The 13,032-nt window shown below is 35.4% G+C and overlaps 1 protein-coding gene across 4 annotated transcripts in view; it reads right to left on the reverse strand.

Moving 5' to 3' along the window:
• kdm5c (lysine demethylase 5C) overlaps positions 1-11,623 on the reverse strand; it is a 31,641-nt gene extending 20,018 nt beyond the window's left edge. Inside the window, exons 1-8 of one of the 4 annotated variants that reach the window (XM_032545448.1) lie at positions 11,293-11,623; positions 9,725-9,752; positions 9,423-9,570; positions 8,735-8,812; positions 8,414-8,536; positions 8,157-8,327; positions 7,881-8,015; positions 407-463 (exon numbers count right to left, since the gene is read on the reverse strand). In XM_032545448.1, coding sequence (XP_032401339.1) covers positions 407-463; positions 7,881-8,015; positions 8,157-8,327; positions 8,414-8,536; positions 8,735-8,812; positions 9,423-9,566 — 708 coding nt within the window. In that variant the 5' untranslated portion in view covers positions 9,567-9,570; positions 9,725-9,752; positions 11,293-11,623. Of the gene's footprint in view, positions 1-406; positions 464-7,880; positions 8,016-8,156; positions 8,328-8,413; positions 8,537-8,734; positions 8,813-9,422; positions 9,571-9,724; positions 9,753-10,889; positions 11,253-11,292 lie in introns of those variants that run through there. The other 3 variants (XM_032545274.1, XM_032545360.1, XM_032545533.1) reach the window with 3 other exon arrangements.
• Between the last annotated feature and the right edge of the window lie 1,409 nt (positions 11,624-13,032).

Consider the following 13,032-nt stretch of genomic DNA (forward strand, 5'->3'; position numbering starts at 1 on the left):
GCATTTAAAGGCAAGAATTAGTAAAGAGAGTATGGGTGAAAGAAAGAGAGCAAAGCGAGTCAAAAATACCCTGGAAGAGTTAGTTTTTTATAGCAGTTTCAATGTTTTTTATAGACGTATAGAAGGCTAAAAAAAGGTTACGGGGACAGCTGGCAACATCTATAAAAACCTGAAAACTCTGCAATACATCTTTACACAATAAGGCTAAAACTGATAACCGCAATTTTAATAATTACTGCTTTTTGTGCTGAAACGACACCCCATTCCTGATTGCATGGTAATGTTTTAGTACTTTAAAACAAGTGAGACTTTTTTTTTTTTTTTTTTTTAGGTATGGTGGGTTAGGGACAGCAAAAGGAGGGAAGAGGGGGCGGAAAGTGAGCTCTTTTGCTCAGAGGGGCAGTACCGCAGAGATGAGTTGAGAGCCAGTGGTGAGAGGATGGGGGGCCAGATCCTCTGGACCCTGCAAGGGGAGACAATAACAGCAACAATAAACTAAGACAAGGAAAATGGAAAGTGGCAGGGAGTAAAGTCTGGAAAAGATGAGCCAGAATAAAACATCTCTCAACATCTGCACATTATATTCCTTTACCAGAATGTTCTGGAGAGAGTTGCCTCATTTAAAGTGTTTTTGTCTGTTCATTTGCAGTCTTGACAGATTAAAATGTTCTGAGGCCACCAAAGATCGAGTTTTGTTTTAGAAAATGTAATAATCTGTTCTAAATGTCAATTTAATACGATCAAATTCCTCTTTGTGGAAGGCAAACAAACAGCTGCATCCAGATATTTATTTTAAATGAGGCAGCTTTTAAGACAAAAATCTAAATATTTGAAAAGTCTTAAGTTCTGCAATTAAATGCTTACTTACAATCTTGCTTTTCATGCACACCAAGATAAAACAGTATGCCAGCATGAAGAAGATAAATCTGAGGATGTGGAAACTAATTTGTTGGGTCCAAACCTTTGAATCTGTCCAGTACAGCTGAGTGTTTTCAACAGTGGAAAAAGAATGAGAACTAAAGCTTCACTAGCAACTTTTATAATCAGGACAAAGACCCAGTTTAACAGGAGATATTTTATCTGAAATATTTAATCATCATCAGTGGAAAATTGATGTCCACATTGTGAAAGACCGCTCTGCTTCAATGAACAATTTATGTGGTTTTTTTTCCACTGGTGGTTTTATGGATCCTGTCAGCACTTTGGTGCAGTTAACAGCTTAGAAGGGAAGTTGACACTGAACTATACAAGTGTAATTTTATCAAAAATGTAATGCATTTTAGTGTTTTGATTCAAAATGTGTATTTATTTGTTACACAGAGATGTATTTTGAGCATCTGCTCCTGATCGTTTTGATGATTATGGCTCCTTTTGCATTAATTGCTGCATCAGTGCAGCATAGCATTGAAAAATACAGCTCTGAAAAAATTGAGACCACTTAAAATGATCAGTTTCTCTGATTTTACTTTTTATAGGTAAATGTTTGAGTAAAATAAACATTGTTCTTCTATTCTATGAACTATTGACAACATGTCTCCAAAATTCCAAGCAGAATTTTAGTTTTTATTTGCAGAAAATGAGAAGTGGTCAAAATAATGAAAAAGATGCACAGCTTTCAGACCTCAAATAATGCAAATATTCATTTAGAAACAACAATACTAATGTTTTAACTCAGGAGGATTTCAGAAATCAATATGGAATAACCAGGAGGTTTTTAGTCGGGTTCAGCGCTGAGGTCTCTTAATTTTTTTCCAGTTGTATATTCACAGATCCTCTGCAAAGTTTACGTTGAGACCACTTTACAGGAATCTTAACACAGCAGTAATTAAAGCAGGTATTGGACCTTTTGGCAGTGTGGGTAGAAGTTTTGTCCTGCTGGGGGGAAAAAATTGACATTTTGGCAGAAGAGGGAAGCAAAAAGTCCTTTAAAGTTTCCAGGTACACGGCTGCACCTTCATCTGCAAACGACATGAATCCTCAATCATCGCTAACTGTGTCAGGCTGGACTTCTAGCAGCTTCTGCCACCCTGGGTTCTAACCTAAATGCACGAGAGGATTTCTGCACCACTGGGCAACAATCTGTTCTCCCTTTGAGATGCTTCTGGCGTTGTCTCTGGTTCGGGAGTGGCTCAATGCAAAGAATGAAACGGTTGCAGTGAACTTTTTCTGACCAAACTTTTCTTCCTTTCACTCAAATTTCCATCAGTGTGTCTGGAAAAAGCCTCTCTGATCAGTTGGCTTCTTGTAGCATTTGTGGCATGGCTGTTTATATGACAACTGCAGGGTTTCCCCCAGTGTATTATAAGTCTGGCGGGCCACCAGGCTTTACTTGTGCCCCCTCCAGGCTAAGCATTGCTTATCCAAGTTTCTTTTTTTAAATGTTTGCATTTTTAAGACTTTATGGTTGGTGTTCAGGTATTAATCCTCCAATCACACATAATTATCAACTGATATTTTCAAATTTCCTGACAACTTTAAGCATTTTTTAAACTCAAAAACACGACGGGCTGCTGGATGAATGACTGCCGAGCGCCCAACCACCGGGCTTAGCAAGTTTTCTGGGGGAAACCTTGAACTGTGCAATCTGCACTCTTGTCTTCTTCTTTTTTTTTTTTAAATAAAACATTTTTGTTTCAATTGTTCAAACAGAATAGGGTTGTTATTTGAAGTTGGCCATAATCATCAAAATTAACAAAAATATACTAACTTTTTTGACTGATTTCGGTTCTTAGGTGAACCAAAATATTCAACCACATCACATTATCGCAGTTTTACTAGTTGAATGTTTTTTTTTATTCAATGTCAAATAATTTGAAGACTTTGAATTAATGAGTTACAAGATCATTTGATTTCCCTTTCAATAATGCATTTTTCAATTTGAAATTAAGGCAATATTAATAAATAATTAGTTAATCTAGTGAACAAAAACATTACTTAGAAGAGAATTACTGAAAAAGTGCTTAAAGAGAATTTGAACATCTCGAGATAAATTAAATAGGGGAAAATCTAGCCTATAAAAGGCTTAAAGGGCTAAATATCTCAGACTACACATTTCATTTTCCTCAAGCTAATTTTCTTATGAAAAATTATTCCAGACTTGAAAGCCTTTGTAGAATTTAACTATGTAATCTTTTCTACTGACAACGTTTGCTGCTATGTAATGTTTTATAAATGTTTTGTGCTTTTTCAGTGTTTCTATTCAAAATGTATTAAAAAAACAAATCACAAACACACTACTGCCAATCATCAAAATTAATAAAAATACATCTGGCACACTCCATGTAAATCCAAACGAGTATGCATATAACAACATTTTGATTATGTTTATTCTAATTTAATGTATGCGCCGGTATGTAACAATGACAAGTCAGTCTAATTTTTGGTTGCTTTAGTAAAACAAAAAGGCTGCAGACAACTGAAAGCAGAATATCTGGGTATTATGTTCAAACTCAAACAGGTGCAGTGATATTTTACTAGAGAATAACCCATTAACTGAATGAACATTACATGATTTTTGGGATATGGTCATCCTCACACGCTGTCCTACGTCTATCGCTTTTAATTCAGTTTGCAAAATTTACCAACAAAAATGAGAAAAATGTAAATGGAGAAACATAAATATGCATGTAAAAATAGGAATGTAATAACCAGACATAGCCTGATCCAGAAGCTGTGTGTGCAATAGAAACAACAGAGTAAAACACATTTTCACATCACGCAGCTTGTAAAAATAACTTCCTTTTTGTATATTTGGATGAGAAAGCATCAAAGGAAAGCATAAGAATGTGAGCAGAGAACAAAATACCCCAGAAGCACAAAGCAATAACGGCAGAATTAAGCAAAGCAGCAGGATGGGAAGCAAGCAAGCTGGAATCCGCTCTGAGTGCACCGAATCGTTTTCTGGACACAAACATTCGTCTGACGCCATTCAGTTCGCTGGAAAAAACTCATTTATAGTCGCAGCTCACGTTAAACACAGAAAACACACCTGACGTTCATAATAAGACCGCAGAGTTTATTCATTTGGCTGATGATCAAACATCAGGCTTTACAGTTCATAAAAACTAAAGAGCAAGTGAAGTGTTCAGTCTTATGGTGCGCTGATATTGTATTGGAAAATCAGTTTTAATCACCAAAGTTACTCAACCTGTCAGATATAAAGAAACACTTTAAAACTGTCTAATTTTTAAAAGCTGTAGAAAAGGGGAAACACTAAAATAGATCTCAAATGTTTCCTGGAAGACCAGAAAGATAAAGAGTGTGGGGGGAAAAAACCCCACTATACCTATAGTGCGTTTCTGTCTGGATTCCAGAAGAAAATGTGAGAAAAGAAAAAGAACGTTTAAAAGATGGTAGACTTACAACATTTTCTGAGTCGACTAAGATTTTTCTGATCAGAATTTGATTTTTGGTCCACTCCTAATTCCACTTCTGACTGAGTAGGGAGCAGATTAACAGCAACAATCATTCATTTAATGTTTTTTTTTCTTTTTACTTAAGAACAGGCCTGTTACAATAAGCAGTAAATCAATTAATCACATGATAAATTAAGTTAAACTCAATAGTTTCCATTTTAATGACTTATCATTTTTTTCTTTTTCTACAAAAAACTGGATGATAAAATTCTTCAGTCTCAACTATCTATTTTGTTTGAAGGAAATTTTTGTTTACAGAAACTTCAGTTCCCATTTTATTGGTTGTTTCTGTTTTTATTAATTTATTTTGCATATTTAAATGTCTGCCAGTTCCCCAAATGTTAATTGTTCATAAGAATTTAACGTTTATTAATGCCGTTTATAATGCCATTACCATTACATAACTTAGGAATGCACCAATATGAAAATTGGGCCAATATCAATATCCGATATTAATATTGCCGTTATGGCGATAACCGATGTCTATCGGTATTATGTATTTTTCTGTACTGTTTTGACACCTTTAGAAAAAACCCAACTAGAAACGGATAAAAATAAATACCGATTGTTCGTATCGGCCCAGCGGTTTTTTTTTTGTAGATATGTTAAAAAAAATTACTAATATCGGCAGATAACGAGATTGCAAATATATTGTGCATCCCTAAACTTGTTAATGGTCTAAAAACAACAATATTACTGTTTAGAGCAATAATTTCTGGGACAATTTATCGTCCAGCAAAATCTACAATCACGATATCATGAGAACACAGACCTTTGAAATGATTGCCTTGCAGTGATCAGGATATCCATAAAAAAAACTAATGTCTACATGTGATTTCCCCAAAATGAATCCACATATTGCCACAGCGTGAGCCGTCCGGGTTGAAAAATGCTCTGCAGCTGAGCAGCACATGTGGACAGCATGGTTGGCGCTGAGGTTCATGAAGAGCAGATCCAGGCAGCCGTCATGCGCAGCGAGCATGAGAGGCTTCAGCTTCCAATGCAACACAATGACGACTCAGGTGGAGCAAAAAGTTGAAATCATGACGCTGGCTTCAAATGTGGATGGTTGTTCACAAGAAGATGCGACTAGAAGCTGACTGAACTTTGACCTGGCAGCACAAATTTTACCTGAACGGTTCTAACTTGGGTGCATGTTTCTCACTCAAGGTGTTTATTCCTGCCCAGAAAGTGGTTTAACTTTTTCATATGCAGACCCTGGTGGAAAAAAGAAACTAGGGAGTGTATGTATATATGGGATCATATGGGCAGGTATAAAGAGTTCCTGTTTCTGGGATTTATACTGCATGTAGAATGTTTTTTGTAGCCACCATGCTAGCTGCTAGCCTCAGTGCTAGCATTACTTTTTAAGCTAGCTTTAGCTTTTTAGCTAATTTTAGATTTACATGTATTGTTTTCCCCATGTGTGCATGGATTGTGTTACTGTAGGTCAACATGCAGGTGCTAGCCTAGATGTGATCATTAGTATTTTAGCGAGTTTTACTTTATTAGCTTATAAACTGTTGTGACCTTCAAATTTAGCTTTTCTGCACCAATTTCAAATACAGTTCGGGTGGGATTTTTGCATTTTTACCAAAAACACTGAGCATACAGCATTCACACTGCATTTTCGCAGAAAATGCACATTTTCTAGTTATTTTTGTTGACCAATAAGCTATACTTCTACTCGCTCCTTTTTGATTATGTCAGCTATTTTCTTCCTGGTTTTGGTGTTTTATAGTATCGTGTTTCCTTAAAATTCATTTGTTATTTTGAGATTTATGAGATGTATGATATTATGCAACAAGCTAGGTATAATTTGCATATTCAAAATATATTTTAAAAAAAGTTAACATCCTACCTTTTCAAATTTTTATAATTTTATATTAATTTCTGATGCATTTTACTGCAATTTTCAAATTTTTATAATTTTATATTAATTTCTGATGCATTTTTATGTAACAAACCAACATGAATAATAGAAGAAAGCAAAGTGACATCTTCACAGATAAGAGTCTAAAAACAGAGCTTTGCATTTGTATCCCAGCCTCCTCAGTAAATACTTTGCAGATCCAAGTTTTGCTGTGATTCCAGCAGGACTGTAATATTCATCTCCAGCCATCGTTTCATCAGATCCAGCTTCCCTGTCGTTTCCACCACAGTGTACTTTATATATTAAAAAAAGGGTTTATTTTGGTCTCATCTGAGTACAGCGCCTTCTTCTACGTGGCAAACATTACTCTGGAGTATATTTAAGGTTTGCATCGTCTCTAAATTTGTTAAAAACTTAGCTTATAACAGTATCTCCACAACTTTATGTGCCATGTGCTTGATTAATCAAATTGTTCACGAACATTTACTAAATAATAATAATAAAAAACCTGAGGCTTTCAACAGAACAACTATATGTATATTCAAATAGGAGAAGCACTAAATAGGTGACTTTTCAAATCAATATACTGAATTTTATTTTGTACAGAAGCGTTTGAATGCAAGAGCTTGAAAATAAATTTAGGAACAATATCGTGTTTAAACGAGATTAAAAAAACAGACTTATCTCTGGTTTGAACCAAAATATCTTCTTTTAAAAACAATAAAGATTTAAACAATAAAACGCAGCACCTCTTGGGATTCTTAGATGTCGTCCAGAGGAAAAGGTGAGGAGAAGGAGAGTCGCAACGAGATCCTTCATGTCTTTTTAACAAGTCAGGAGGGAATTTTTATATTTCGTTTTAACGAGAAACTCTCTTGTCATAACGAGATATCGCTTCTGGAAGTTAAACTCTTCTGTAAAACAAGAATTGGAGTAAAATTAGTTGAATACAAATGTATGCCGCACAATTTAACTTCATTTGTAAAAAATAAAAATTTATATTTTTTCTTAACCTTTCTAGTTATATAGAGCAGTCTTGGTTTATCACAAGACCTCAAAAAAATAATAAAATTATTAAGCTTTCCGGTATTAATGTGAGAAAACAGGGGTGGAAAAAAACTGGAAAGTTTTGTAAGGAGCTGAAAAGGTGAGGTTTTTTTCTAATTAGACTTTCATTCATTTTCTCAAAATTATTTAGTCATAACCAAAAGTGGCAAAACTACCCAATTACCGATTGAGCACAAGAACTGTAAATACAAAGAAATTCCTAGATGGCATAAAAACAAGTTTCTTATAGACTCAACAGTCCGTAAAACGTTCATATATGTTGAATATATGAACAAACTGAAGTTGTAGCTTGCAAGGTGAAAAACATAGACAATAAAAGCAAACAGATGGATTTGAATTGTGTTGAGTGATGGATCATCGCTGGTAAACTACATGATTTTCTCTAATTTCCCTCATATTAAAACAATTAATCAATAAGAAGAAAGGTGTAGTTGGATAGTGTGCATCAAAAACAGTTTTACACGAAGCATTACTGGTACCAGAGGTATGTAGGTATAAAAAATAAGCAGCAGCAGGTGACTCACGTCAGGCTGGCACCGGTTTGCTCTGCGTCCGTAGCTGTTCATTTTAGACGGCGGCACAGACTGTCGCAGCGGGATGGAGTGAGGCTTGTACTCCTTATCCACATCTTCTCCATCATAGTGCTTTGGCTTGCAATGCTTCAAATCAAACAAAAAATAACAGTCTTCGTTCAAAATGGAGATTATTTATTAACACAATAACCTGCCTCTTTAAATTTTAAATTTATTGCAATTTCATTTAAAAAATTGGCAAAATACAACTTAAGAGTGGAGTAATACCGTCAGGCTGGCGCCAGACTGGAACATTTCGAATGGATAGACAATCCTCTCATAATGTGAGCGCAGCAAAGACCCGATGTTCTTCCCTGGAGGGTAGCCGAGCCGCTGCGCTATACGAGCCCATCGTCGTTCCTTACAGATCAGCTCAAAGCCTCCTTCATCCGCCACAATCTGAGGAAAAATTAAAAAATACACCGTTTAAATCCTCTCAAATAAACAAACAGCTGACATTCCTCAGCGAATGTTGATTTACTCACCTTTGACAAACTGTACAGATCCAGAATGCGCCTTTCGATATGTGGGATTTTTAAAGAAGAACCTTGAATTTCCCAAAATCTGGCAATGCGGTCCAAATAGTTGAGCTTCACTCTGGTCTCAGCCTAAAATGAGAACACAACGGTCCCAAATAACGTCGCGATTCCGGCTAAACAGATGCAGCATGATGCACAGCTGCAGAACATTTAGTGCTGCATGAAATTAAATTGAGACACAATAACAACCATCTGCTTCAAAATGCGTCTGGAAAATGTAGCAAGTTTTTATTGGAGGACAAAGTTTAGAGTGAGGACGAGCCTTACCTCCAATTCGTTTAACCTCTGGATGCGAGGAGTAAAGTGAAAGTTTTCCAACTCCACCGAAAACGGAGGCTGCCAGTCCTGAGTGAGAGCAAAGAAATTCATACTTTAACTTGTGAATTATCCTGGAAAGTTGTGCTTAGATTGAGCTTAATTATTGCTTAGATGTGGCTTTCCAGCTAATGTTATTGAATAAGAAACACTTATCTAGAGGAAAATCACATCTTACTATAGACTAATAACAAATTTCTAGGCAATTGCTAAAAAATGTCAGATCTCCCCTGTAAATATTCATAAATTTACAAATAGTTACATACACCAAATTTTTAAAAAAAGACATAAGCCTTTTTTTCCAGGCTGTCTGAAGTTACATCTGACCAAACGTCTCTTGTTTTAAGTCAGAAAAGATTTTGATCATTCAAACTATTTACTAAATGCCACAATAATGAGAAAAAGAATAAGTCAGAGATTTCTTTTTCTTCATTTACATGCAAAGTGATTAATATCTCTTTAAGCAATGAGAGAAAGCCCAGATGATGAGCTCATGGTTCTCTCCATGACAAGAGAACTGTCTACATCAAGATGAGACATGTTGAAGGGAAGGGCAGAGTTCTTTTAACATTTTTTAAAGGCCACAAAATGTAAAACATCCAGTTTCTGCAACGTAAATTAGACAAAAGCAGGTAGTTACCGGCGGAGGTCGGATTTTGCAGATTCCAGACTTCTCTGCGATTGGACGTATCTTGGCGATGTAGCCCAGGGGATCCTGGAACTCCTCCCATGACGGCTCAAAAACGGGGCACTCCGGAGGGGGGATGAACTCTTCCACTTCCATTTCCCTGACAACAGGAAAAGCACAAAAAAAACTAGTTAAACAACTTTACACACAAACAAGTGGGTATAATGTTATCAATATTTCTGTTTGTTGAATCTGTGCAGCCATTTGTAGCCAAAAGTTTACATTTCTGAGCAGCCAAAACATGTTTTCATTACCTGACAGATATTACAACAAATCCTTCCACTGACAGGAAAACAAAACAAATTTGAGTAAAGGATATAATAAAATTAAAATTTCAAACTTCAATTAGTTTATTCAAACAATACCTAACATGTTTAGTCTTTCAAAATCACTACTTCCTCATTTTACTACTAGCTTGATGGTTCCTTCAAATATTTCACATTTTTCCAATTCAATTATTTTCACAGGACAGTAGTTTCTATAATCTTTGCTTCTCTATTGATGGAAAAACCCCAGGATGCAATTTATTGTCCAGGAAATCCCCTCCCCCAACATCAGATACAACAAAACAAACCCCAGCACATGAGGGGCCAGTAAGGACTCAAGTTACACCTTTTTAGTCCAATTTCAAACATTACCTAACAGCATAACAACAGTTACCTGAGCTGACAGCAATAATTTGCGTAACAGTGGTGTTTCTTATCTACTTAACACATGGAAACATCTACCAGCCATTTTTCATGTTTATATATTTACATACGTCCCATCTAATTCTGGCTATATTTAGCTGTCTGAAGGTGGTTATATTTACTAACCAACCATAATTTTTGCTTTATTTCTTTTAGACAAAATAGGGAAGAGTGATCACAGCAATCCTTAGGCCTACTTCAGCAAATCCAAACAGAAGACAAATGAGTGCTACCAATCACCAAACATGAAGGTACGCTGTAAACAAAACCTTAAACTTTATCAGTTTTACTCCACAACCATAAGCAAAAAAAAAGGCAAATGTTTAGCAGATGATAGCATTTGTTGATTAATGTGAGAAGACAGCAACAATCAGACCGAGTTTGGAAGCAGGTTTGGATCCATTTCGGGAATATTCATGAAAAATAATCTTAAAATAAACTCAATTTGATGTAAGTATTTCAATGAGAGTCAATTATATTTTTCACGGGCCTTCAGACAAACAATGGCGTTGAGTCAATGAACCCTGATGCATTAAAAGGCCAGAAAGGCATCTCCACTTATAAGTGGGCAGGGCTTGGTTTACAATTCTATCATAAAACATCAATATTAAGCCAAAAATGACTCATAGCTTCACTTTAATGTCGATACAAACCAGCTTCGTTATTTTATCCCATTAGCTGACAGTGTTAGCAAGTTCTTGTGAGAACTGACGTAAAACACTAAGCTTACCTTTAGCGACAGCCGTTAAACACGGTTAGTATTAAAAAACAAAAGCCGTGAAGCTAAATTATCCGTCACTCATCTGCTCCTACTGGTGACAATGACCCGAGTTAACGTCCATTATCCAGCAACGAGAGGCCATAACACCACTAACAGCTTGGGTTAGCATCAAGGCCTCCAAATTTTCCTAGCAGCACCGTCCCACTGCCTCCCACTGGTGGAGATAACTAGCATCCGTTTGCTAACGTTAACTGGGTGGCTTGAAGGAGTCAACAATGTAACCGCAGACCTGCTAACCCATGACTACACAGCGCTGGTAATGTCGACTATAAAGTATTTTTCATTAACAAAAATCCAGTTATATATCCAGTCCGTTATAGTACAAGTGTCTAGCTGAATTCTTGTGACTGACCCGAAGACACCTCGATGTCCCGGGGTATGATAAAGACTGTGGCCGCACTCCTTCCTCTGTTGGTGGTTAGCTAACCAGCTGTGCTCGGTCCTGTTCTGTTGGCTAGCAAAGTTGACCCGTTTTCAGCTTCGGTTCTCCATACACACCGCTCTGCCAACCGCACGGGCTTAATGTATGAGTGGCTGATGTTCGTTTAATACTAAACGAGAATCTCAAACTTTCTCAATTACTGTCGTGATAAATCATTTCCCGATCAACATCATCACTCTCTTCAGGCCATCCTGTGCATCTTAACGAGACGCCATCTTAGCTTTTTCTCATGACCGAAGTACAACCTCAAATATGCACACGCCGCCTCTCACGTTTTCTTCCTGAAAGTAGTGCGCACGTACGCAAACCATGCCATGCAATTACAATGACACTGTTGTGTGAGGAAGTAGGTCAAAATTATTTTACGTCTTTTTGCGGAAATTAAGATATCGACATCACATCATACACGTGTATTTAAAAATAGCAGTAGAAATATTTCAAACAGCCTGTTTTTTATCATAAAAGGAAATGCTCACCGCTTTGAATGCTTTTACAGATTTAGTGAGGAAAGGTTTACACTGAAAAAAACCCCACGAAATTTACCAAGTATAATATTTTTGATCTAGTTTCTAGTGTGAATATCGTAACACACCTGAAATAAGACAAAACTAACTTTACAAGTGACATTTCTGCAAAAATTAGGAGCTTGTTTTAAGTAAATAAATCATCAATATTGATGAAAAAGTACCATTATTTCACTTATAGCAAGGCAAAACGGTTTGCCAATGGAACCAGTACTTCTTTCCCAATTGTAAAGAACTCTTGAGTTAAAAAAGTTACTTGCAAGTTAGTTTTGCCTTATTTCCAGTGTATTATAATATACGCACTAGAAACTAGACAAATAATACTTGGTAAGACTTTGTGTTTTTGCAGTGTAAGTATAATCCAGCCTTCATAACTTTTCAAAATAAACAAATAGGCAAAGAAATAGGAAAAATATATAATATAATTCATAATAACAACAATGTTTAAAATGATGAGTTTATTATTTTTAAACTTTTTTATATATAATGATTTTTATAAGAAGAAAATATGTATAAAAAAAACATTTAATTTTAAATCATTAAGATTGATTTTCATGTTTGGCTGGAGAAGCAGAATTCAGTTTTTATGCACCACAAATCTGCAACAAACTTCCAGAAAACTGCAAAACAGCTGAAACACTGAGTAAATTAATTTAAATCCATGTCAAAAACTCACTTATATAGAGTTACCTTTGACTAATAATGATTGGAATACTTATTAATATTTTTTATGTATATTTGATGATGGCATTTGACAAAATATAATGCTTGTTTAATAATTGGTATTATTGCTAAAATGTTCTGCACAAAGGAACTTCACTTTATTTGACTTAAAATGTGGACAAGTATTTATTTAATCAAGTGTTAGCTCATCTAAGAAAACATAAAACAAATTGTATCTATTTAATATAAATATTTACATTTTTAATTAAATTGTTACATGTATATTATTATGTACAACATATTAAAATTATTTATTTATTCATAAGATTGTTTCACATTTTGGTCCTCGATAGTTTTGAACACCTCTGACAACATTTTATAAATTAAACTAATCCATAAAGTAATCAATAGTTACAGCTTACTAACAAATAGTTGGAAATAAACCAATGAAATTGTTTAAAGA

This window comes from Xiphophorus hellerii, chromosome 1 (assembly GCF_003331165.1).
Source record: "Xiphophorus hellerii strain 12219 chromosome 1, Xiphophorus_hellerii-4.1, whole genome shotgun sequence".
Lineage (NCBI taxonomy): Eukaryota > Metazoa > Chordata > Actinopteri > Cyprinodontiformes > Poeciliidae > Xiphophorus > Xiphophorus hellerii.